The sequence below is a fragment of the Mobula birostris genome, chromosome 6, assembly GCF_030028105.1.
Source record: "Mobula birostris isolate sMobBir1 chromosome 6, sMobBir1.hap1, whole genome shotgun sequence".
Taxonomy (NCBI): domain Eukaryota; kingdom Metazoa; phylum Chordata; class Chondrichthyes; order Myliobatiformes; family Myliobatidae; genus Mobula; species Mobula birostris.
The window spans coordinates 115,920,970-115,947,417 of NC_092375.1; the positions used below are offsets into that span (position 1 = coordinate 115,920,970).

General features: G+C 47.3%; 1 protein-coding gene across 4 annotated transcripts in view; it reads right to left on the minus strand.

Annotated features, from left to right (window-relative positions):
* LOC140199296 (uncharacterized) overlaps positions 1 to 25,790 on the minus strand; it is a 61,898-nt gene extending 36,108 nt beyond the window's left edge. For 2 of the 4 annotated variants that reach the window (XM_072261109.1, XM_072261108.1), the window contains exons 1-6: positions 14,401 to 14,446; positions 12,358 to 12,430; positions 11,094 to 11,200; positions 9,623 to 9,748; positions 7,569 to 7,675; positions 4,724 to 4,867 (exon numbers count right to left, since the gene is read on the minus strand). In XM_072261109.1, coding sequence (XP_072117210.1) covers positions 4,724 to 4,867; positions 7,569 to 7,675; positions 9,623 to 9,748; positions 11,094 to 11,200; positions 12,358 to 12,430; positions 14,401 to 14,406 — 563 coding nt within the window. In that variant the 5' untranslated portion in view covers positions 14,407 to 14,446. Of the gene's footprint in view, positions 1 to 4,723; positions 4,868 to 7,568; positions 7,676 to 9,622; positions 9,749 to 11,093; positions 11,201 to 12,357; positions 12,431 to 14,400; positions 14,447 to 25,647 lie in introns of those variants that run through there. The other 2 variants (XM_072261110.1, XM_072261111.1) reach the window with 2 other exon arrangements.
* Between the last annotated feature and the right edge of the window lie 658 nt (positions 25,791 to 26,448).

The window sequence follows — 26,448 nt, forward strand, 5'->3', positions numbered from 1 at the left end:
CCCCAAGGAGGGTCAGTGTGTGTGTGGGACTGTCCCCCACGGAGAGTCTGTGTGTGTGTGTGTGGGACTGTCCCCCAGTGAGGGTCAGTGTATGTGTGGGACTGTCCCCCACGGAGGGTCAGTGTGTGTGTGTGGGACTGTCTCCCAGTGAGGGTCAATGTGTGTGTGTGTGGGACCATCCCCCAGTGAGGGTCAGTGTGTGTGTGGGACTGTCTCCCAGTGAGGGTCAGTGTGTGTGTGTGTGTGTGTGTGTGTGTGGGACTGTCCCCCACGGAGAGTCAGTGTGTGTGTGTGGGACTGTCCCCCAGTGAGGGTCAGTGTATGTGTGGGACTGTCCTCCACGGAGGGTCAGTGAGTGTGTGTGGGACTGTCTCCCAGTGAGGGTCCGTGTGTGTGTGGGACTGTTCCCCAGTGAGGGTCAGTGTGTGTGTGGGTCCGTCCCCCAGTGAGGGTCCGTGTGTGTGTGGGACTGTTCCCCAGTGAGGGTCAGTGTGTGTGTGGGACCGTCCCCCAGTGAGGGTCAGTGTGTGTCTGGGACTGTTCCCCAGTGATGGTCAGTGTGTGTGGGATAGTCCCCCAGTGAGGGTCAGTGTGTATGTGAGACCGACCCCAAGGAGGGTCAGTGTGTGTGTGGGACCGTCCCCCACGGAGGGTCAGTGTGTGTGTGGGACCGTCCCCCACGGAGGGTCAGTGTGTGTGTGTGGGACTGTCCCCCAGTGAGGATCAGTGTGTGTGTGGGACCGTCCCCCAGTGAAGGTCAGTGTGTGTGTGGGACCGTCTCCCAGTGAGGGTCAATGTGTGTGTGGGACCATCCCCCAGTGAGGGTCAGTGTGTGTGTGGGACTGTCCCCCAGTGAGGGTCAGTGTGTGTGTGGGATGTCCCCCAGTGAGGGTCAGTGCGTGTGTGGGACTGTTCCCCAGTGATGGTCAGTGTGTGTGGGATAGTCCCCCAGTGAGGGTCAGTGTGTGTGTGAGACCGACCCCAAGGAGGGTCAGTGTGTGTGTGGGACTGTCCCCCACGGAGAGTCTGTGTGTGTGTGTGGGACTGTCCCCCAGTGAGGGTCAGTGTATGTGTGGGACTGTCCCCCACGGAGGGTCAGTGTGTGTGTGTGGGACTGTCTCCCAGTGAGGGTCAATGTGTGTGTGTGTGGGACCATCCCCCAGTGAGGGTCAGTGTGTGTGTGGGACTGTCTCCCAGTGAGGGTCAGTGTGTGTGTGTGTGTGTGTGTGTGTGTGGGACTGTCCCCCACGGAGAGTCAGTGTGTGTGTGTGGGACTGTCCCCCAGTGAGGGTCAGTGTATGTGTGGGACTGTCCTCCACGGAGGGTCAGTGTGTGTGTGTGGGACTGTCTCCCAGTGAGGGTCCGTGTGTGTGTGGGACTGTTCCCCAGTGAGGGTCAGTGTGTGTGTGGGTCCGTCCCCCAGTGAGGGTCCGTGTGTGTGTGGGACTGTTCCCCAGTGAGGGTCAGTGTGTGTGTGGGACCGTCCCCCAGTGAGGGTCAGTGTGTGTCTGGGACTGTTCCCCAGTGATGGTCAGTGTGTGTGGGATAGTCCCCCAGTGAGGGTCAGTGTGTATGTGAGACCGACCCCAAGGAGGGTCAGTGTGTGTGTGGGACCGTCCCCCACGGAGGGTCAGTGTGTGTGTGGGACCGTCCCCCACGGAGGGTCAGTGTGTGTGTGTGGGACTGTCCCCCAGTGAGGATCAGTGTGTGTGTGGGACCGTCCCCCAGTGAAGGTCAGTGTGTGTGTGGGACCGTCTCCCAGTGAGGGTCAATGTGTGTGTGGGACCATCCCCCAGTGAGGGTCAGTGTGTGTGTGGGACTGTCCCCCAGTGAGGGTCAGTGTGTGTGTGGGATGTCCCCCAGTGAGGGTCAGTGCGTGTGTGGGACTGTTCCCCAGTGATGGTCAGTGTGTGTGGGATAGTCCCCCAGTGAGGGTCAGTGTGTATGTGAGACCGACCCCAAGGAAGGTCAGTGTGTGTGTGGGACCGTCCCCCATGGAGGGTCAGTGTGTGTGTGTGGGACTGTCCCCCAGTGAGGGTCAGTGTGTGTGTGGGACCGTCCCCCAGTGAGGGTCAGTGTGTGTGTGTGAGACTGACCCCAAGGAGGGTCAGTGTGTGTGTGGGACCGTCCCCCAGTGAGGGTCAGTGTGTGAGTGGGACCGTCCCCCAGTGAGGGTCAGTGTGTGTGTGTGGGACCGTCCCCCAGTGAGGGTCAGTGTGTGTGTGGAACCGTCCCCCACAGAGGGTCAGTGTGTGTGTGTGGGACTGTCCCCCAGTGAGGGTCAGTGTGTGTGTGGGTCTGTCCCCCAGTGAGGGTCAGTGTGAGTGTGGGACTGTCCCCCCAGTGAGGGTCAGTGTGTGTGTGTGGGACCGTCCCCCAGTGAGGGTCAGTGTGTGTGTGGGACCGTCCCCCACAGAGGGTCAGTGTGTGTGTGTGGGACTGTCCCCCAGTGAGGGTCAGTGTGTGTGTGGGTCTGTCCCCCAGTGAGGGTCAGTGTGAGTGTGGGACTGTCCCCCCAGTGAGGGTCAGTGTGTGTGTGTGGGACCGTCCCCCAGTGAGGGTCAGTGTGTGTGTGGGACCGTCCCCCACAGAGGGTCAGTGTGTGTGTGTGGGACTGTCCCCCAGTGAGGGTCAGTGTGTGTGTGGGTCTGTCCCCCAGTGAGGGTCAGTGTGAGTGTGGGACTGTCCCCCCAGTGAGGGTCAGTGTGTGAGTGGGACCATCCCCCAGTGAGGGTCAGTGTGTGTGTGTGGGACCATCCCCCAGTGAGGGTCAGTGTGTGTGTGGGACCGTCCCCCACAGAGGGTCAGTGTGTGTGTGTGGGACTGTCCCCCAGTGAGGGTCAGTGTGTGTGTGGGACCGTCCCCCACGGAGAGTCAGTGTGTCTCTGTGGGACTGTCCCCCAGTGAGGGTCAGTGTGTGTGTGAGACTGTCCCCCAGTGAGGGTCAGTGTGTGTCTGGGAATGTCCCCCAGTGAGGGTCAGTGTGTGTGTGGGTCTGTCCCCCAGTGAGGGTCAGTGTGAGTGTGGGACTGTCCCCCCAGTGAGGGTGAGTGTGTGTGTTTGGGACCGTCCCCCAGTGAGGGTCAGTGTGTGTGTGGGACCGTCCCCCACAGAGGGTCAGTGTGTGTGTGTGGGACTGTCCCCCAGTGAGGGTCAGTGTGTGTGTGGGTCTGTCCCCCAGTGAGGGTCAGTGTGAGTGTGGGACTGTCCCCCCAGTGAGGGTCAGTGTGTGAGTGGGACCATCCCCCAGTGAGGGTCAGTGTGTGTGTGTGGGACCATCCCCCAGTGAGGGTCAGTGTGTGTGTGGGACCGTCCCCCACAGAGGGTCAGTGTGTGTGTGTGGGACTGTCCCCCAGTGAGGGTCAGTGTGTGTGTGGGACCGTCCCCCACGGAGAGTCAGTGTGTCTCTGTGGGACTGTCCCCCAGTGAGGGTCAGTGTGTGAGTGGGACTGTCCCCCAGTGAGGGTCAGTGTGAGTGTGGGACTGTCCCCCCAGTGAGGGTGAGTGTGTGTGTTTGGGACCGTCCCCCAGTGAGGGTCAGTGTGTGTGTGGGACCGTCCCCCACAGAGGGTCAGTGTGTGTGTGTGGGACTGTCCCCCAGTGAGGGTCAGTGTGTGTGTGGGTCTGTCCCCCAGTGAGGGTCAGTGTGAGTGTGGGACTGTCCCCCCAGTGAGGGTCAGTGTGTGAGTGGGACCATCCCCCTGTGAGGGTCAGTGTGTGTGTGTGGGACCATCCCCCAGTGAGGGTCAGTGTGTGTGTGGGACCGTCCCCCACAGAGGGTCAGTGTGTGTGTGTGGGACTGTCCCCCAGTGAGGGTCAGTGTGTGTGTGGGACCGTCCCCCACGGAAAGTCAGTGTGTCTCTGTGGGACTGTCCCCCAGTGAGGGTCAGTGTGTGAGTGGGACTGTCCCCCAGTGAGGGTCAGTGTGTGTGTGAGACTGTCCCCCAGTGAGGGTCAGTGTGTGTCTGGGAATGTCCCCCAGTGAGGGTCAGTGTGTGTGTGGGACTGTACCCCAGTGAGGGTCAGTGTGTGTCTGGGACTGTCCCCCAGTGAGGGTCAGTGTGTGTGTGAGACCGTCCACCAGTGAGAGTCAGTGTGTGTGTGGGACTGTCCCCCAGTGAGGGTCAGTGTGTGTGTGAGACTGTCCCCCAGTGAGGGTCAGTGTGTGTGTGGGACCGTCCACCAGTGAGGGTCAGTGTGTGTGTGTGACCGTCCCCCAGTGAGGGTCAGTGTGTGTGTGTGGGACTGTCCCCCAGTGAAGGTCAGTGTGTGTGTGTGAGATCGTCCTCCAGTGAGGGTCAGTGTGTGTGTGGGACTGTTCCCCAGTGAGGGTCAGTGTGTGTGTGTGGGACTGTCTCCCAGTGAGGGTCAGTGTGTGTGTGGGACCGTCCCCCAGTGAGGGTCAGTGTGTGTGTGTGGGACTGTCTCCCAGTGAGGGTCAGTGTGTGTGTGGGACTGTCTCCCAGTGAGGGTCAGTGTGTGTGTGTGGGACCGTCCCCCAGTGAGGGTCAGTGTGTGTGTGAGACCGTCCCTCAGTGAGGGTCAGTGTGTGTGTGGGACCATCCCCCAGTGAGGGTCAGTGTGTGTGTGGGACTGTCTCCCAGTGAGGGTCAGTGTGTGTGTGGCGCCACCTCTCGGTGAGGGTCAGCATATGTGTAATTAAAGTGCAGTGATATTTTATAGGACGATAAGCTATTTTCCTTTATGTTGTTTGGTGTCTCACCATCTGGCGATGGGCCACGACATGTCCAGATCAACGCCGATCAAAGGCAGTTCGAAGGTGACCTCGTTCAGTGCGTACAGGTGTTCGATGATGTCCAACCTGTGGGTGTCCGATAGGAAGGGGCTCCTGGCATAATACCAATTACTGAAAGAGTGAGGACAATGCACAGGGTGTGGGAAAAATGGAGAACTCCTGGCTCCTTGACAACACACTATTTGTTGGGGTCATCTGTACAAGTGTGGTGTGTAACTCACACACCTGAACCTCCCAGTCAGCCTTGGGAATTTACTTGGTCCTCCTCTTACATCTCACTCACTTCCTATTCTGACTGGGTACTGCAGCATATCAGGGCGAATAGCAATTTCTCTAACTTCCGGTAATTTCTTCCCCCTTCTCCTCCTCTCTGTTTCCATTCCCCATTCTGGCTCCTATTTAACCCCTTCCCTTCTCCTCTCCTACCCGTCACCTCCCTGTGGTTTCCCTCCCCCTTACCTTTCTTCCATGGCCCAGCTCCTCTCCTATCAGATTTCTCCTTCCTCACCCCTTTACCTGTTCCACCTGCCAGTTTCTCACTTCATCCCCCTCACTCACCCACCCACCTCTTCCCTCACCTATCACTTGCCAGCTTGTCCTTCTTCCTCCTCCCCAATTTCCAGTTGTGCCTTCTGCCCCCTTTCTTTCCAGTCCCGATGAGGGTTTCTTGCCTGGAAACATGTAGGGGTAGGTTAAAAGGTCGGAACAGCATCATGGGGTGAAGCGTTCTATGTTCTATAAGAACCAGAAGCAGAGAGAGACACTCACTCTATGAATGAGACATTCCCCTCCTCAGACAGCACCAATGGCTGATCTTTTGCTCTAGACTGAGCCTTAGGTCTGAATGTGCAGGAGTCAAAGTCAAAGTGAATTTATTATCAGAGTAATACCATGGACCACACACACATCAAATGAAAAAGTTCTCAGAAGAGCCCCAGCAGTTCGATCACTCATACCAACAATAAGAGAAAGACCACTCAGATTCCTGGGACATATCATGTGGAAAGATGAACTAGAAAAATTCATACTCTCTGGAAAGATTGAGGGGAGCAAACCCAGAGGAGGACCTCGGCTTATGTACATCAGAAGCCTAGCCAGGTGGCTACACATCGAGGAAGTGGAAATCATCCAAAGAACGAGGGATAGATCTGTATGGAAAACCAATGTCACCAACGTCCGCATCGGATATGGTACCCAGACAGACATATGTTACTATATACTACCCTGAGATTCATTTTCTTGCAGGCATTCACAGGACAATGGAGGAATATTATAGAATTTATGAAAAATTATGAATCTATAAATAACAAAAACTGCCAAGCAACTAATGTGCAAAAAAAGACAAATATTGAAAAATTAAAAGAATAAATAGTACTGAGAACATGAGTTGTAAAGAGTCCTTGAAAGTGAGTCTGTAGGTTGTGGATTTAAAAATGCAAACACAAGGAAATCTGCAGATGCTGGAATTTCAAGCAACACACATAAAAGTTGCTGGTGAACGCAGCAGGCCAGGTAGCATCTCTAGGAAGAGGTACAGTCGACGGTTTGGGCCGAGACCTGACCTCGATGAGTCCTGACGAAGGGTCTCGGTCTGAAACGTCGACTGTACCTCCTCCTGGAGATGCTGCCTGGCCTGCTGTGTTCACCAGCAACTTTTACGTGTGTTGCTGTAGGTTGTGGAATCAGTTTAGGGTTGTGAGTGAAGTTATCCGCACTGGTCCAGGACCTTGTTGGTCATAGGGTAATAACTGTTCCTGAATATGGAGGAGTGGGAACTAAGGCTCCTGTGCTTCCTGCCGGATGGGGTAGTAGTGAGAAGAGAGCCAGGCCTGGATGGTGGTGGTCCCACAGTAGCATCATGGTTACAGTTCAGACCATTGGAGTCTGGAGTTCAATTGTGTCGCTGTCTGTAAGAACTTAGTACGTTCTTCCCGTGACCACATGGTTTCACCATGTGCTCTGGTCTCCTCCCACATTCCAAAGTAGGTTAATTGATCGTTGTAAACTGCCCTGTGATTATGCTGGGTTAAATCAGTGGGTAGCTGGGTGGTGAGGCTCTTTGGGCTCGAGGGGCCTGTTCTATGCTGTATCTGTAAGTAATTAAGTTAAAAATGCCAGCACCCTACACTCAGGAGTCCAAGTGAAGAGGGAAGGAGGGATGGATGTGTAGAGGCTGAGGGATTGTCTAATGAGAATTCGCTGGCAGTAAACTGTGAGTGAGCTAGTGTCCCAGGGTCTCTCGCTTGTCAACAGCCCCACACCAGGCAGGGTACCCTGTGGTAACCCATAAGACTATAAGATTCTCGGAACAGAATTAAGTCATTTGGCCCATTGAGTCTGCTCTGCCATTTAATCATGGCTAATTTATTACCCCTCTCACCCCCATTCTCCTGCCTTCTCCCTGTAACCATTGATACCCTGACTAATCAAGAACCTAACAGCATCTGCTTTAAATGCACCCAATGACTTGGCCTCCACAGCCATCTGTGGCAATAAATTCCACAGACTGGCCACCATCTGGTTAAAGAAATTCTTCCTTATCCCTGTTGTAAAGGGACATTCCTCTATTCTGAGGCTGTGCCCTCTGGTTCTAGACTCCTCCTCTATAGAAAATATCTTCTCCACGTCAATCCTATCTAGGTCTTTCAATATTAGACAGGTGTCGTTGAAGCCCCTCCCATTCTTCTAAACTCCAGAGAGTGCAGACCCAGAGCTAATAAACACTCCTCATATGTTAACCCTTTCATTCCCACGATCATTCTTGTGAACCCCCTCCGCACCCTCTCCAGTGCCAGCACACCTTTCTCCTTACCTGACCATATTCTTGTTGTGGAAGCAGAACTGGATGGAGTCGGCAAGTTGTTGCTGTACCAGGCAGAACCGGATGAATGCGCGCCCTTTTCCCAGTGAGGTGCTCAGCTGTTGGTGAAAGGTGAAAGGTCACCAGGTGGGGCAGGGAATATGGATAGGACCATCATAGAACAAAGACCATCCCTGTCCCAGGTTGTCCACACAGAACAGGCGCTGTGGTAGTGTAACGGTTATGGTAATGCTTTACAGTGCCAGCGACCGGGGTTCAATTCCCATTGCTGTCTGTAAAGAGTTGTACATTCTCCCAGTGACCTTTTGCATGGTAGTGTAGCCGTTAGCACGTCACAATTACCGACCTGAGTTCAATTCCCATCACTGTCTGTGAAGGGTTTGTACATTCTCCCAGTGACCTTTTGGTTTTTGTTGGGTGCTCCAGTTTCCTCCCACATTCCAGAGACGCATGGTTTAGAGTTAGTGAGTTGTGGGCATGCTATGTTGGCACTAGAAGCCTGGCAACATGTGTGAGCTGCCCCCCAGCACATCCTCAGGCCGTCTTGACTGTTGGTGACACATTTGACTGTATGTTTTGATGTTTCGATGTATTTGTTCAAGATTAAAACTAATCTTTAATCTCAGACTTATTCAGCCCACAATGTTATGCCAATTTATAGAAACCATTTCCTTGGTCAATCTAACCCTTGCCTCCTACACAGCCCAGAGCCCTCCATCTTTCTTTCATCCATGTGCCGATCTTACAGCCCGTCAAATGTCTCTCATGTAAGAGCCTCCATCATCAGCCCCAGCAGTGTGTTCTAGGCACCTACAGCTCTCTGTGTTAATAACTTACCTCTGGCATTTTCCCAAAACTTTCCTCTACTCACCTTAAATGAATGCCCTCTTCTGATTCCTACCAGATTTATTTGTCACAGGTACCTCAAAACATACAGTGAAAAGTGTCGCTTGCTTTAACATCATCACAGCCAAGAATGCGCTGGGGGCAGCCCACAAGTGTCGCCACATATTCTGGCATCAACGTATCAAGCCCACCATGTTCAACAACATAGCATAACACAACAGCAGCAACAACAACAGCACAAAACAAGACAACAACAGCAAAACAGGTCCATTTCCCACCTTCCCACCCAGCCCATCACACACAGAGGGCACCAACCCCAGGATAAACTACCTCTGAGCCTCCAGCCCTTGACCCCGGACTCTAATCCTTGCAGGCATTGGGCCTCATGACCATCAGCCCAGACTTGCAGTCTCGACCTTCTTCTAGGAGTGTTAATGGGCTCAGACCAGGATAGTGTGAGATGAAATATTAGCTTTATTTGTCATATGCTCATTGAGGCATCAAAACTTATAATCATTCTTGATGATGGATGCTGCTTTCCTGCAACAGCACTCCACGTCGATGCGCTCAGTGGTGGGGAGGGTTTTACCCATGATGGACTGGCCTGTATTCACTACTGCTTCCGTAACACTTAATAAAATGACCATACGGAGCAAGTTTTATGCCTCTTTGGAAAATCACCAGGATTAAACCCCTGGTTCAATCCCATCCTCCGGTGCTGTCTGTGTGGAGTTTGCATGTTCCCCCTTTGACTGTGTGGGATTCCCCCCACCCCCCACCACAAGGGAGCTCTCGTTTTCTCCTACATCCCAAAGATCTGTAGATTAGTAGGATACTTGTCCATTGGGAGTTGTCTGCTAGTGTATGGGGGTGAGGAGACGGGAATATGATAGAGAAAAATTTGGGGGGGAAATGACAAGGGTGCATTGGATGGTGGAATTGCTCGCCTGTTAGCTGGCATGGACACAATGGGCCAAATGGCCTCCTTCCCTTTCATAATGCAAGTTATAATGACCTATACTTTACACTGTCCTGTATGGAGCATATATGTAGAGTTCCCACACAGATAACTTCATCCAACTTCGATGAAACCAGCAGAATATTGGTTCAGCATAGACTAGATGGACCAAAGGAATTGCTTCCATGGTGTAGCGTTCAAAGAAAGAAAGTTTCAGTAGAATGGACTCCATCAGACTCACCCTTAGCATGTCGTTCACAAACTTCAGGACTTTCATTCCATACTTGTGATCGCCGAAGCAAACACAGAAATAATCCCAATAACCCTTCCGAGTGCCGAGTATGGATTTCTTCTCCTTCTGATCATACTGGGGAGAGGGAGGTCAGGATAAATTCATCTTGAAAAGAAGGACGGGGTGACAGCCTCAGTGAATGAGGGAGGGGAGGGCATAGATGTGTACATGTGACCATATGACCATAAGACATAGGAGCAAATCAGGCTATTTGGCCCATCAAGTCTGTTCCACCATATAAAGCCTTAGCTTAACTTCCTGAGGTCCATGTCTGTAGTTTCTTGAAAGGAACAGCATAACAGAGACAGGATGGTGAAGAAGGCATGTGATACCCTTGTCTTCACAGGTCTGGGTATAGAACTTAAAAGTTGTGACACTACATTACAAATTTACAAGACACTAGTTAGATCCTAGTTGGAATTATAGGATTATAGAAAGGATGTTGTTGTGTTGGAGAGGGTGCAGAGTAGATTCAACAGGATATTGCCTGGATTAGAGGACCTCAGTTACAGACAGAGATTGTATAGGCTGGACTTGCTTACCCTACAGTGAAGAAGGCTGAGGGGAGACCTCATAGAGGTAGATAAAAATATATGAGACATAGATAAGGTAGATAATAAATAGAAAGCATGTTTTATGAGGATAGTTTGAGTGAGTTAGTGGTTTTCTCTTTGGAGTGAAGGAAGATGAGAGATGACTTGATAGAGGTGTGCAAGACGATAAGGAGCATACATAAAACAGACTGCCAGAGATGTTTTCCCAGGGCAGAAATTCTAATATGAAGAGACATAATTTGAAGGTGATTGGAGGAAAATATAGGGGGTTGTCAGAGGTAGGATTTTTACACAGAGACTGGTGGATGCGTGGAATGTGCTGCTAGGGGTGGTTGTACAGGCAGATACATTAGGGACATTTAAGAGACTCCTAGATAGGCAAAAGGATGTAAAAAAATGGAGAATTATGTAGGAGGGGTGATTAAATTGATCTTGGAATAGATTAAAAGGCTGGCACCACATTGTGGGCCAAAGAGCCTATACTGTGCTGTAATGTTCTTTGCAATCAGAATCTTTTTTCCAGGGTGAAGATATCAAAAACTAGAGGGCACAGATTCAAGATGAAAGGGCTTCTGAAAACCCTTATTATCGTGTTTCTTTGCTTTGTGACTGCCTGTAAGGAGCTGAATCTCAAGGTTGTATATAGCATACACACTTTGATAATAAATGTACTTTGAACTTTGAATCTGAAGGCTCTGTATCTCTGACTGGGCAATGATAGAGACGGAGGAACAGGAGGACTGGCGGTAAAGGTGAAGGCAGGGGTCGAGGCAGAGGGCAAGGGTTATCCCTCTTGCATCATTTACCAATGGGAGTGCCTACACGCAGGGGTAAGTGTGGAACAGACCAAGCTCGAGGATTCCTACCTGCAACAGGTACTCCAGTTTCGTGCACAGCTTGTGGAGAGCAGGAACGCCGTCGGTGATGGGACGTCCATCTCTGCCCTGGTGCTCACAGAGTTCCTGGATGGATGCTGGGTAACAGAAGGTGGTCAGTGACTGTGTGTGGCGATGGCGTGGAGGGTGTGGGATGGGAGGCAAGGCACACTGTGGGGAGGTTACTTCAGAAGTATTGTTCTTTAATGCAATCACATCTTAATGATTTTATTTGTTTTACTTAGTTAGCGAAGCAGTGTGGAATAGGCCCTTTTGCCCCAATGAGCCACATTGCCCAGAAACCCAATTATTTAACCCTTAGCCTAATCACAGGGCAATTTACAATGACCAATTAACCTACAAACCGATACATCTTTGGATTGTAAGAGAAAACCAAAGTACCTGGAGGAAACCCACATTGTCACGGGGAGAATGTATAACCCCTTACAGATGGTGCCAGGAATTGAACTCCGAACTCTGATGCACTAAACTGCTACACTACCACAGCATCCATACTTCCACATTCCCCCCCCACCCCCGGCCCATTCACGCACAGGAGGCAACTTACAGAGTTTGATAAAACCGTGATCTGTGAGGCCTGGGGTTGATACCAAAGGTCAAAGAAGACCGAAGTTGGTGCCACCAGAAATCAAGGCCTGATGGTCGAGGGGTCTGGAAGTTGGAGGCCAAGGACTAGATGTTGGAGGCCTGGAAGCAGCTGCTCCTGAGGTTTAACCTCACCACCAGTGTTTTCAGGAGGCAGTGCCTCAAGAAGGTGGTATCCATCATTAAGGATCCCCACCATCCAGGACATCTCGTTACAGGAGCCTGACTTAACAGTCTGCCCTCAGATTTCTGAACAGTCCTTGAATCCATAAACACTACTTCACTATGTTTGATCTTTTTGTGCTAATTTAATTTAATTGTGTGTATATATATATATTTCTTATTGTGAGTTGTAGTATATTTAATGTCTCGTACTTCAGCTGCCATAAAACAACGGATTTCATCACATAGGTCAGTGATAATAAAGCTGATTTGGAGTCTGTCTCAGTGTCTGAGGGGGTGGGTTGGTGTGAAAGTGGTTTGTTGTTGCTTGTGTTGCTCTGTTGAACACTGCGGACACGCTGTGTTGGTGCCGGGATGTGTGGCGATGCTTGTGGGCTGCGCCCATCGCATCCTTAGGTGGTGTTGGCTGTTTCACTGTGTATTTCGATGTACGTGTGATGAATGAATCTGATTTTGGTTGACTCACCATACAGGTCCCTGATCACCGGTAGCAGCTGGGCATCATGCTGGGCAGCCATTGTTGCAGGATCTGGCCTCACCTGCAAGCAGATGTGTCTGTTAGTGACCAGGCTGCCGGGAGTACAATCAGGGCCAGGCCATCCACAGAAGGGAGGCCATTCAGCCCATCGTATCCATAGCAGCTTCCAGTAGATCTATCTCACTATCCACTACCCCTGCAACATATACTTCCTACAAGTAAGGTAACAATAAGATTGAAAGAGCTCAGAGAAAATTTACAAGGATAGTGCCGTGAATTGAGGACCTGAGTTATCACCTGGCTTCACCTGTCACCTGCCAGCTTGTACTCCTTCCCCTCCCCTACCTTATTATTCTGGCCTCTTCCTCCTTCCTTTCCAGTCCCGGTGAAGAGTCTCGGCTGATATGTCAACACTTTATTCCTCTCCATAGATGCTGCCTGGCCTACTGAGTTCCTCCAGCATTTAGAGTGTATTATTTTGGATTTCCAGCATCTGCAGAATCTCTTGTGTTGGGGCTTTGTACTCTGGAGTGTGGAGGATGAGGGAAGATTTGAGTGAGGTATATGAAATTATGATGGGTATATGCAAGGGCAGCCTCTTTCCACTGGGTTTTGGTGAGACAAGAACTAGAGGCCATAGGTTGAGGGTGAAAGGTGAGCATGAGGGAGAATTTCTACACTCAGAGGGTGGTGAGAGTGTGGAACAAACTGCCAGAGGAAGTGGTGAGTTCGGTTTCAGTTTTAACATTTAAGAGAAATGTAGATATTTACATGGACGGGAGGGGTGTGGAGGTGCTATGGACCAGGTGCAGGTCAATGGCACTGGGGAGAGTAACAATTTGGCATAGGCTAGATGAGCCAAAGAGTCAGTTTTAGTGCTGTAGGTTTCTATTCTGTCCCCTCTCGCCTCCTCCCCAACTCTTCCCCTCCCACAGTTTCTACCCCTCACTCACACACAAGGGGCAACTCACAGCCACTAATTAAGCACTGGCTCTGCAAGTCGTTGGGAGGTGGGAGAGACCAGATTCCCTGGGGGAGCATGCAAACTCCATACAGACAGTGGTGGAGGTTGGGATTGAACCCAGACATCTGCAGATGGGCGGTAGAGGCATTGTCCTATGATGGAAAAACATTTAAAAAATGATGAAAATCTGAATAAAAACAGAAAATTATACAAATACTCAACAGGTCAGTCAGCATCTGGGGAAAGAGAATCAGTTAATGCTGCAAGTCTTCATTTGATGTTAACCAATATATGCACACCGTTGTTGAGCATCATCAGCCCAACACTTAAAGCCTTAAAGTCAAAGAGCATGGAAATTGGCCCTTCAACCCAACTCATTTATGCCAATTGTACTGGCCAGTGAGTTAGTCCATCTGCCCATGTTTGGCCCTTAGCCTTCTAAATTTCTCCATCAACATACTTATGATGCCTTTGCTAATGTGACAGATCATTTCAAATACCTTTGTGTGAAGAAGATGCCTCTGATTTCCCTTTTAAATCTCTTCCCTCTGATTTTAAACATGTGCCCTCTTGTTTTTAACACCCCCTCCCTGCGAAAAAAGTCTATGAGCATTCACCCTGTCTGCCTCTTCCACGATCTTATCGATGCACCGCAGCAAGCATCCGATTGGGATGCATTATGGCTTGGTACGGCAACCGCTCCGCCCATGACTGTAAGAAACTTCAGGGTGATGTGAACACAGCTCAGTGCATTTTTCACCACGTTTAACACACAGAATGCTGGAGGAACTCTGCAACTCAGGCGGCATCTGTGGCGGTGGGGGGGAGTAAACAGTCAATGTTTTGGACTGAGATCTTTCATCAAGGTTTCCAGCGTCTGCAGAATCTCTTGTGTTTTTGCCAACCTTTGTGTGAAGAAGCTGCTACTGATGTCCCTTTTAAATCTCTCGCCTCTGAACTTAAAGTGATGCTCTCTGGTTTTTAGCCGCCCCTCCCTGGGAGAAAATACTGTGTAGGTTATCTGCCTTCACCCTGTTTATGCCCCTCATGATCCTTTATACCCCTACCTTCATCAAATCACCTCCATTCCAGGGAATAAAGTCTTAGTTTACACAACCTCTGCTTCGAATTCAGGTCCCCAAATCTTGACAACGTCCTGGTAAATTTTCTCTGCAAACAAGGTGCTGGAAATCTGAGCAACATACACAAAATGCTGGAGGAACTCAGCAGGCCAGGCAGCATCTATAGAAAAAAGTACAATTGACATTTCAGGCTGAAACCTTTTGAAATCTTTTCTGCACTATCTCTAGTTTAATATCATCTTTCCTATAACATGGTGGCCATGAGTGTACATAATACTCCAAATGTAGGCTCATTAATGTCTTACATAACTGTGACATGACATCCTATCTTCTGAACGCAATACTCTTTTCTCAGTTTCACATTCTCTCCAAAATGCCTTGCCTCATCTTCACTGAATGTCTGCTGGGTGTAAAGTTGATCCACTGGACAAAATAGAAACTGTTCAGCCTATGGCACCTGATCCAATGACAAAAACCCCACTGACCCTTGGGATCCGTGTCCCACCACCACTCATTTTGGGTTGGAACATTGGGGGTTGGATGGAGAACCTGGTGTCTATGGGTTGGGAGAAAACAGAGGTGGTGGAAGTGGGATACCACCTTCACCCCTTCACACCATCCCTTCCCTGTTGTGAAAGAGTCTGCATTTGTCATTACTGCACCTATGGAACCAGAGTGGGACCAAGATCACCCTACAACCATCAGGCTCCTGAACCAGTGTGGATCACTTTACTCAACTCAATGAACCTTAGGTCCCACCCCACCAGGTTCAGGAACAGTTATTACCCTCCAACCACCAGGCTCCTGAACCAGTGTGGATAACTTCACTGACCTCAGCATTGAACTGATTCTACAATCTATAGACTCACTTTGAAAAACTTTGAAACTCATGTCCTCAGTATTATTTGTCTGTTTGTTTGTTTGTTTATTTATTTATTTTATCTATCTGTCTGCATGGTTATTTTTATTTGCCTTTTGCACATTGGGTGTTTGTCAAGTTTTTTTTAGTGTGCAGTACTTCATTAATTCTATGGAAGCTCTTTGTTCTACTGGGAATGCCTGCAGGAAAATGAATCTCAGGGTAGTAAATGGTAACAAATACAGTGCCTATAAAAATAACTCACCCGCCTCCGGAAGTTTTCATGTTTTATTGTTTTACAACATCGAACCACAATGGATTTGATTTGGCTTTTTAGACACTGATCAACAGAAAAAGACTCGTATCAAAGTGAAAACAGAAAACAAAGTGATCTAAACTAATTACAAATATAAAACACAAAATAATTGATTGCATAAGTATTTACCCCCTTTAATATGACCCACCAAATCAGCACTGGTGCAGCCAATTGGTTTTAGAAGTCACATAAATGGAGATCACTGTGTGCAGTCAAGGTGTTTCAATTGATTGTAGTAAAAATATACCTGGATCTGGAAGGTCCAACTGAGGCGCATAGTTGTGACTGGAAGATGGCGGAGAGAGAGAACATCAAGGAAAGAGCCAAGCTGTTGAAGGAAGTTTTTGGCGAGAGTGGAAGTGAACTAGAGATGGAGGTCGGCGGGAAAGAGGAACGGAATGGAAAGAGGAAGAAAGCAAAGGTACGGGATATCAAACTCTGAGGAGTCAGTGGATGATCAAAACAGGACAGCAAAACAATGGAAAGAAGATGAGATTAAAGCAATTATAAAGCTAAGTGAAAACGCGTTGTCTTTTGGTGATTGGAACACGATTTGTTTGATGAAGATGCTCAACAAAATTATAGGGGAGATTAAAGGAGCAAAGATTTTACGAAATGGATTGCTATTAGTGCTTTGTCGGGATAGTGCTCAGCAAGGCAAAGTGATAAGATTATGTAAAATAGACGGCAAAGAAGTACAATGCTCAATACCCAACAATAGAAAGTGGACTAGAGAAGTTATTTCGGGAATACCAACAAAAGTTACTATGGATGAGATTAAACAGAACATAAAAGGAGCAAAAATTATTGAGGCCAAACTTTGAAAGTTACAAGAAACAGGAAGAAGTGATTAACCTTGATGAAGAGAGATTGCCGACTAACGTTTACTTAGGGTATATGTGTTATGCGGATAGAATATATATACCACCGCCTTTAAGATGCTATAAATGTCAGAAATTTGGGCACATTGCGGAGGTCTGCAGAGGAAAACAAAGATGTGGGAGATGCACTGGAGAACATGAATATGGGAAATGTGAAGCGGGAGCTAGGCTGAAATGCTGCAATTGTGGCGAGGAACACAGCGCAGGTTATCGAGGGTGCATTTATAGCAGGAAGGCAGCTGAGATACAATACGTAAAAATAACTCAAGGAATCAGTTATGCAGAGGCAGTGAAAGAATTTGATGAAAAAAAGGCTGTCAAACAAACAAATACAGGGAATAATGAACTGGTGAATTGTGAGAGCTGTAATATGAAAAACAAGGATACACTATTAATGAGTAGAAAGGATTTCGTGCTTTTTATGGTGGATGCAATTAACTGTTCAGCGCCAACAAGCAAAAGAACTGAGAAAACTAAAATTATCGTCAAGTCTGCGGAAAAGTATCTTGGTATTAAAGGGAAAAAGTCAAAGAAATGCTGAATGGAGGATCCAACAGTTCACAGGCAGGGGAGATGGAATCTTAATGGCAGTATATTTATCGCAAAATGTCAAGTATTTAAGAAATGTTTCAGAACTTAAGGAAAATCCTCAGATTTTATGGTTGAAGCCCAGGGTAAATGTGCAGAACTCCAACGAGAAATGGAAGTATCGGACAAGAACAACAGTGAGTTGGAAAGAGATTGGAAAATGGAAGAAATTATGACAAGTTTACAAAAGGAAAAGGAATTTGTTGCAAAGTGAATTATCTACATTCAGATTATAAAATGAAAGCATGGAAGCAAATGAAGAAGAACTCCGAGGTTTCAATAAACAACTGCAGGCTACGATCCAAGAAAAGGAAAACCTGAAAAAGCAGATAGACTTGGAAAAACAGCAATTTTAAAAGTACATCATGCGATAATTACTATTCTTTAAGAAGACGACTTTAGTCTTACAAGTGATGTAGATGAAATCAATGTAATTGAGGTAATGCAACTACACGAAAACGTGACAAAATTAGGGAAGAATAGCAGTTTGCGGCATTATCTAATGAGCGTATTAAGCATTCACGAGGAACTGCAACTACAGAGTGATGCTAATAGAGAACTGCAGGCTGAACTAGATTGTCTAAAGTAGAGAACTCCAGGACATATTTGGTTGGAACTCAAGAAGTCTAGCAGGTGGCGGTAATGCACTGAAAACTGGTTGCCAACCGCCAAAAAACAAAAAAGAAAAAGAAGAAAAAGGTCCAACTGCTGGTGAGTCAGTTTCCTGGCAAAAATTACGCCATGAAGACAAAAGAACATTCTGAGCAACTCCACTGAGTTATTGAAAAGCACAAGTCAGGAGATGGATACAAGAAAATTTCCAAGTCACTGAATATCCTTTGGAGTACAGTTAAGTCAATCATCAAGAAAAGGAAAGAATATGGCACGGCTGTAAATCTGCCTCCAGCAGGCCATCCTCAAAAACTGAGTGACCGTGCAAGAAGGGGACTAGTGAGGGAGGCCACCAAGAGACTTATAACCACTCTGGAGGAGTTACAAGATTCAGTGGCTGAGGTGGGAGAGACTGCACGTACAACTGTTGCCCGGGTGCTTCACCAGTCATAGCTTTATGGGGGAGTGACAAAGAGAAAGCCACTGTTGGAAAAACTCACATGAAATCTCAGCTAGAGTTTGCCATAAGGCACATGGGAAGCTTTGGAGCCAGTTGGAAGAAGGTTCTATGGTCTAATAAAACCAAAATTGAGCTTTTTGATCATGAGACTAAACACTATGTTTGGCATAAGCCAAACACTGCACATCATCAAAACATGGTGGTGGCTGCATCATGCTGTGGGGATGCTTCATTACAGCAGGCCCTGGAAAGCTTGTGAAGGTAGAGGGTAAAATGAATGCAGCAAAATACAGGGAAATCCTGGAGGAAAACCTGATACAGTCTGCAAGAGAACTGCAACTGGGGAGAAGGCTTGGTTTCCACTATGACCCCAAACATAAAGCCAAAGCTACACAGGAATGGCTTAAAAATAGCAAAGTTAATGACCTGCAGTGGCCACATCAGAGTCCAGACCTCAAGCCAATTGAGAATTTGTGTCTGGACTTGAAAAGGGCTGTTCACTCGTGATCCCTATACAATCTGACAGAGCTTGAGTAGTTTTGTAAAGAATAATGGGGAAAAATTGCCGTGCCCAGATGTATAAAGCTGATAGAGACCTTCCACACAGACTCAAGACTGTAATTGCTGCCAAAGGTGCATCTACTAAATACTGGCTTTAAAGAGGTGAGTAATTATGCAATCAATTATTTTGTGTTTTATATTTGTAAGTAATTTAGCTCACTTTATAGCGATCTGTTTTTACTTTGACGCGAAGGAGTCCCTTCCTTTGATCAATGTCAAAAAAACCAAATTAAATACACTGTAGTTCCAATGCTGTAAAACAATAAAAAATGAAAACTTCTAAGGGGAGTGAATGCTTTTTATAGGCACTGTACATACTTTGATAATACATAAATCTACTTCGAACTTTGAAATTTGAACCCTTGATGCTACAGGAATGCCTGGGAATAGGATTAAGGTTTAAATAAACAAGCTACACAAGTTCTGCGTCGCATCATATTTCTCTGCATTCCTCAGGTGTGAGGTAAAGAACACATATACACAGACACGATAGCAACTTTGTCCCCGGGTCAAAGTGGAAAACTCCTCTCTAAATAGGACAAGGGATCTTTTGTGCCAATCTCCAAGGACTGATACGAGGGGTGATTGATATGTTTGTGGCCTAAGATAGAAGGAGTCAATTTTAGAAAACCTAGCACATTTATTTTTTAACATAGTCCCCTCCTACATTTACACACTTAGTCCAGCGGTCGTGGAGTATACAGATCTTGGACCTCCAGGAAGTGATTGATAAGTTCGTGGCCTAAGGTAGCACGACCTTGCGCTCACTGAGAATCTGCAGATTTCATCCTGAACCTTGTTTTTGTATGCATGCTTTATTCTGCCTCTCCCACCCTCCCTTTCAATCCTCCCACAACGTGAGGTGGTTCGCACACCTGGAATCTGTGCACGTGAGACCCTGCAGATGCTGGAAATCTTGAGCAACACACACACAAAATGCTGGAGGAATTCAGCCGGTCAGGCAGCATCGAAATTTTGGGCCAAGACTCTTCATCACCACTGAGTCAATGTGCCAGGGGCAGACAGAAACTCTGCTAAAGTCTGTCATTTTCAGTTAATCTAAGAGGTAGTAGTCTCCTCATCTCTCTCACAGCACAAACGCTGATGTATTCAGAAACAAATCTGGCATGAGGTTTAGTTGAGGGAATGAAGAGGAACAGAAACTGCTTGGGCATCAAGGGGTTAAACTGGAATGGGACGATCAGATAGTGTAAGTGTGCACGACAGCGTAACGATTAGCGCATTGATTTACGGTGCCAGTGTCCCGGGTTCAATTCCTGCCACTGATGGTAAGGAGTTTGTACAAATGTACATTCTCCCCGTGACTGCATGGGGTTCCTCTGGGTGTTCCAGTTCCCTCCCTCATTCCAAGACAGGACAGAGTTAGTCTTTGTTGACCCAGAAGTGCGGTGACGTTTTGGGCTGCCCCCAGCACATGTTGGTCATTTTTTTAGATATAAAAGTTTACTCCAAAACAGTACTATATGCTGTATAATTTAAGTTTCTGCATTATTACAGTTGAAATTAAAATACAAATCTGATTATCAATTATATGCTCAATTCCCTGAAGGGCCCACTGTTCCCAAAGCACCCCCATTGTACCTATGACTACCACATGCTCCCTCGCCAAGGACACCCAGGCACGGACGTAACCTCAAAGGACCGGTTTGCATTTGGGTTGGGCAGAGCCCACGTCTGCCCACCACCCGGACCTGCAAATGGCCAGCCTGACCTGGCCCAGGAGCAGACCGACCGGGAGATCTCCTGACACAAACATCGCACTTCATTGTAGGTTTTGATGTTTCAATCTACGTGTGACACATAAAGCTAATCTGTAAGGTCAAAGATCCAGTATGAACACTGAGGTTTCCGGCAGATAATATCTGCAGTACGCTCACTTCACTGCAGTCTGCTGAGGCATTGCCCCCTTGTCAGAATTGCAACGATTGTGAAGCTGGAGACGGCTGATGAAGGTGCAGGGGACGCTGTCAGAGAGAGAGAACATTAGGGCTCAGGCCGGTGAGGACTCTGACTGCCAGGGAGGTGACGACTGGAGGAAGAGACTTGGCTGGGTAAACACTGGGATTGGTTCAAAGTAAAAATTTATTTTCAAAGTACATATATAAAAGTACATACTATTCTGAGATTGATTTTCTTGCAGACATTTACAGGAAAAGTAAAGAATTACAATTGAATTTCTGAGCAACTATACATAAATAAAGACTGACAAACAAGCAATGTATAAATAAAAAGAAAATAGTATTGAGAACATGAGCTGTAGTGTCCTTGAAAAGTGTGCCTGTAGGTTGTGGAATCAGGTCACTGTTGTGATGAATGAAATTGTCCACCCCAGTTCAGGAGCTTGATGGTTGAAGGGTAATAACTGTTCCTAAACCTGGTGGTGTGGGACCAGAGCAGAGGCTCCTGTAGCTCCTTCTGGTGGAGAGAGTGTAGCCTAGATGGTGGCGGTGGATGGCGGGGGGTTATAGTTGATGAGGGATGGTGCTTTCTCGTGTCAACGCTCCATGTAAATGTGCTCAGTCGTGAGGAGGGCTTTGTCCGTGATGGACTGGGCTGCATCTATCACTTCCTGTAGGTTTTTGTCTAGTGGGAGTGCCCTGGAATGGGAGAGAAAGGGTCTTTAGTTCAAGGGCAAGCCAAGAAACCCACCAAGGAAGTGCCCAAGAACTCTGGGGCCCTAGTAACCAAGCCTAGGGGAACCAGTTGCCAGGTCCTGTCTAAGGGAAAGGCTCCTTAGTGTGGATAGATCCTCCAAGCCTAATCCCAAGAGGACAAAGACTATTCATAGTGCCATCATTTGAGGATACGGATGAAGATTTTGGCTCTGACTTGGTCAAGTCTCTGGAGTTGGATAAGGAGCCTCAGGACTCATCCTTGGAGGGATGTTCGGGGGTAGTTGCAACACCCAAGCTGATAGAAATCCACTCCGTCTACAAGGTTTTGGAAGTGGTCTTCAGCAAGGGAAAGGCCTTGACTATTCCACTGCACCAACTCTACAACTGTACAATAGACCTACTGCCAGGTATTTGGCTTCCACATTGTCGACTGTATGTGTACTCTGACCCAGAGAGAGTGAAGAATGAATTCCATAGATTCATCACTAAAGAAATTTCTCCTCATCTCTGTTCCAAATCGACGTCCTTATGTGCTGAGGCTATGCCATCTGTTCCTAGACATGTCCACCACAGGAAACATCCTCTTCATATTCACTCTCTCTGGACTTTAAATCTTCAGTAGATTTCAATGAGATTCCCCCCTCCCCCCACCTCATTCTTCTAGACTCCAGTGAGTACAGGCCCAGAGCCATCAAAATGTTCTTCATAGTTAACCCTTTCATTACTGGCACCATTCTTGTGACGGTCATCTGGACCCTCTCCAATGTCAGCACTTCCTTTCTTCAATAAGGGGCCCAAGACTGCTCACAATTCTCCACGTGAGTCTTATAAAGCCTCAGCATTACATCCTTGCTCTCATTTTCAAGTTCTCTCAAAATGAATGCTAACATTGCATTTGCCTTCTTTAGAACTGACTCAATCTGCAAGATACTCTTCAGGAAAGCCTGCACTAGCATTCCCACAACACACACAAAGAATGCTGGTGAACGCAGCAGACCAGGCAGCATCCATAAGAAGAGGTACAGTCAACATTTCGGGCCGAGACCCTTTGTCAGGACACGAGTCCTTTTGCACCTTTACTTTTTGAATTTTCTCCCCATTTAGTCAACATGCCTTTATTCCTTCTACCAAAGTGCATGGCCATACACTTCCCCACACTCTATTCCATCTGTCACTTCTTTGTTCATTCTCCTGATCTGACTAAGTCCATCTGCAGACTCCCTGCTTCCTCAACAGTACCTGTCCCTCCACCTATCTTTGTATCATTTTGCAAATTTGGCAACAGAGCCATCAATTCCGTCAAACAGATCGTTGACTTGTAATGTGAAAAGAAGCAGTTCCAGTATTGACTTCTGCAGAACACCACTAGTCATTAATTGCAAACCAGGATAGGCCCTGTTCATATCTACTCTGCCTCCTGCTAGTCAGCCAATACACTATCTATGCTAGTATCTGTCCTGTAGTACCATAGGCTCTTAGCTTGTTAAGCAGCCCCATGTGTGTCACCTTGCCAAAGGCCTTATGAAAACCTAAATAAACAACATGTACTGACTGTCCTTTGTCCATTCTGCCCGTTATTTCCTCAAGAAATTCCAATAGATTTGTCAGGCAGGATTTATCCTTTAGAAAACCATGCTAATTTTGGCCTACTCTATCATGTGTTTGCAAGTACTCTAAAACCTCATCCTTAATCACAGATTCAGACATCTTCCCAAACGTTCAAGTCAGAATAACTGGCCAATAATTTCGTCTCTGCCTCCCTGCCTTCTTAAAGAGTGGAGTGACATTTGCAGTTTTCCATTCCTCTGGAACCATTCACGAATTTAGTGATTCCTGAAAGATCATTACTAATACACCCACAATCTCTTCAGCCACCTCTTTCAGAACACTGGGGTGGAGTCCGTCTGGTCCAAGTGACTTACCTACCTTCAGACCTTTCAATTTCCCAAGCATCTTCTCCTTAATAATAGCAAGTATACTCACTTCTGTCCTCTGACATTCATTTCTGACATTCTGCTAGTGTCTTATACAGTGAAGACCGATGCAAAAAGCTTATTAAGTTAACATTTCTTTATACCTCATTACTACCTCTCCAGTGTCATTTTACAGCAATACAATATCCATTCCCATCTCTCTTTTACTCTTTATATATCTGAAAAATCCGGCTATCCTCTTTTATATTATTGGCTAGCTTTGCCTTCATATTTCATCTTTTCTCTCTTTATGGTTTTTTTCAGTTGCCTTCTGTTGATTTTTAAAAGCTTCCCAATTCTTCACCTTTCCAATATTTTTTGCTGTATTATATGCCCTCTCTTTTACTTTTATGCTGTCTTTGATTTCTCTTGTCAGCCATGATTGCCTCATCCTCCCTTTAGAATGCTTTATCTTCAGGATGCATCTGTCTTGTACCATCCCCAATATTCCATATAAACACCAGCCATTGCTGTTCTGCCATCATCCCTGCTGGTGTCCCCTTCTAATCAACTTCGGTCAGATCCTGTGAAATTTCCTTTACTCCACTCTAAGATCATAAGGCCATAAAATACAGGAGCAGAATTAGGCCATTTCATCATGGCTGATCCAATTTTCCTCTCAGCCCCAGTATCCCGCCTTCTCCCCATATCCTTTCATATCCTGACCATTCAAGGATCTGTCAACCTCTGCCTTAAATATACACAAAAACTTGGCCTCCACAGCTACCTGTGGCAAAGAATTCCACATATTCACCACTATCTGGCTAAAGATATCCCTCCTTGTCTCTATTCTAAAAGGACACCCCTCTATTCTGAGGCTGTGTTCTCTGGTTTTAGACCCTCCCACCATAGGAAACACCCTCTCCACATGTGATCTATCAAGGCCTTTCCCCGTTCTATAGGTTTCAAGGAGGTCACCCCTCATTCTTCTGAATTCTAGTGAATACAGTCCCAGAGCCATCAAACGCTCTTCATATGAGAAGTCATTCAATCCTGGCATCATTTTCTGTGAACCTTCTTTGAACCCTCTCCAGTTACAACACACCCTTACTAAGATAAGGGGCCCAAAGCTGCTCACAATACTCCAAGCGAGACCTCATTAGTGCTTTATAAAATCTCAACATTACACCCTTGCTTTTATATTCTAGTCCTCTTGAAATGAACGCAACATTGCACTGGCCTTCTTCACTACTGACTCAACCTGTAGATTAACGTTTAGGGAATCCTGCACAAGGATTCCCAAGACTCTTTGCACCTGTGTTTTTTGTATTTCTTTCCACTTAGAAAATAGTCAACCCCTTCATTTCTTCTACCAAAGTGCATGACCATACATTCCCTGACACTGCATTCCCTGACTATCTGCCACTACTTTACCCATTCTGTCAATCTGTCTGTCCATCTGTAGCCTCTCTACTCCCTCAAAACTACCTGACCCTCCACCTATCTTCATATCGTCTGCAGACTTTGCAACAAAGCTATCAATTCTATCATCCTTTAATACTGATACATCTGAATTTATCATATTCCTCAAACTGCAGTGTGAGTTCTATCATATTATGATTACTGCTTCCCAAGGGTTCATTTACCTTCAGCTCCCAAATCAAATCTCATCCAGTCCAGAATTGCCTTTCCCCAAGTAGGCTCAACCACAGGATGACCCAAAAAGCCATCTTGTAGGCATTCTACAAATTCCCTCTCTTAGGATCCAGCACCAACCTGATTTTCCCAATCTATATTGAAATCTTCCATGACTATTTAGCATTGCCCTTCCTACATACCTTTTCTATCTGCTGTTTCAATTTATATCCCACATCCTGTTTACAGTTCTGAGGCCTGTATTTAACTCCCATTCGGATTCTAATCTTCCGATCCTATGCCATCTCCTTCTAAGGAATTAGTTTAATTTTATATTTACAGAGCCACCCCACCCACCCCCCTGCCTACCTGTCTCTCACTTTGATACAACGTGTATCCTTGCTGAGCTCCCAACAATGATCTTCTTTCCACCAGGATTTAGTGAACCCCACAACATCATGTCTGCCCCATCTCTGACTATGCTACAAATGCACAGTATACCCCACACCAGTTTTGCTGCCTTTGGTTCCCTTGTGAACTCAGTCCTCGTCTGTCTGGTAGCTGCCTAACTCTGCATGTGACTTGTGTCTGTGACTCAATCCCAGTCTCCCCCGGACTCCGTCTGTGCCTGCGTGGGTTGGAGTAACTGTGCTGCATCTATCTGCCTGAGGGATAGAATCGGTCTACACAGAATCCACCTGCACAGCAGATAGAACGACATTCTGTTTGGTGGGGGAGAGGTGACCGATCCTCGCCTGACCTCCTGCTCACCTGTTTCGTCTCCTTCCTCGGGATCCCGACCCTGCCTGAATCAGGAGGGGGCTATGGTTCACCGTCAGACTCCTGGCAATGCCATTCCCACTGGCTGCTTCTCATGGCGTTTGCCGTTTTTGCAGAAGTTCCCTTGCAGGCAGAGGAAGTGATCCACTTTACAACTTTGAGCTGGGAGAGTGTGTCTACAGTGAATCATTGGTTTCTTAACTCTTTCCAGCCCACAGCCATTCCTCTCTGCAGAGCAGTTTTCAGCAAGATGCAAATGTCTGTAATACTCCCAGTTTGTAAACAATAAAATACTGCAGAGACGAATGAACAGTGAAGCTCCCTCTACACCATCCCATCAGACACTCCCAAGGTCAAACACAGAGTGAACCTCCCTCTACACCATCCCATCAGACACTCCCAAGGTCAAACACAGAGTGAACCTCCCTCTACACCATCCCATCAGACACTCCCAAGGTCAAACACAGAGTGAACCTCCCTTTACACCATCCCATCAGACATTCCCAAGGTCAAAGACAGAGTGGACTTCCTTTATATTGTCCCATCAAACACTTCCAGGGTCAAACACACAGTGAACCTCCCTCTACATCACCCCATCAAACACCACTAGGTTCACAGAGTGAACCTCCCTCTACACCATCCCATCAAACACTCCTGAGGTCAGACACCGAATGAACCTCACTCTATACCATCCCATCAAACATTCCTGAGGTCAAACATAGAGTGAACCTCCCTCACATCAAACATTTCCAGGGTCTGACCCAGAGTGAACCTCCCTCTACACCATCCCAT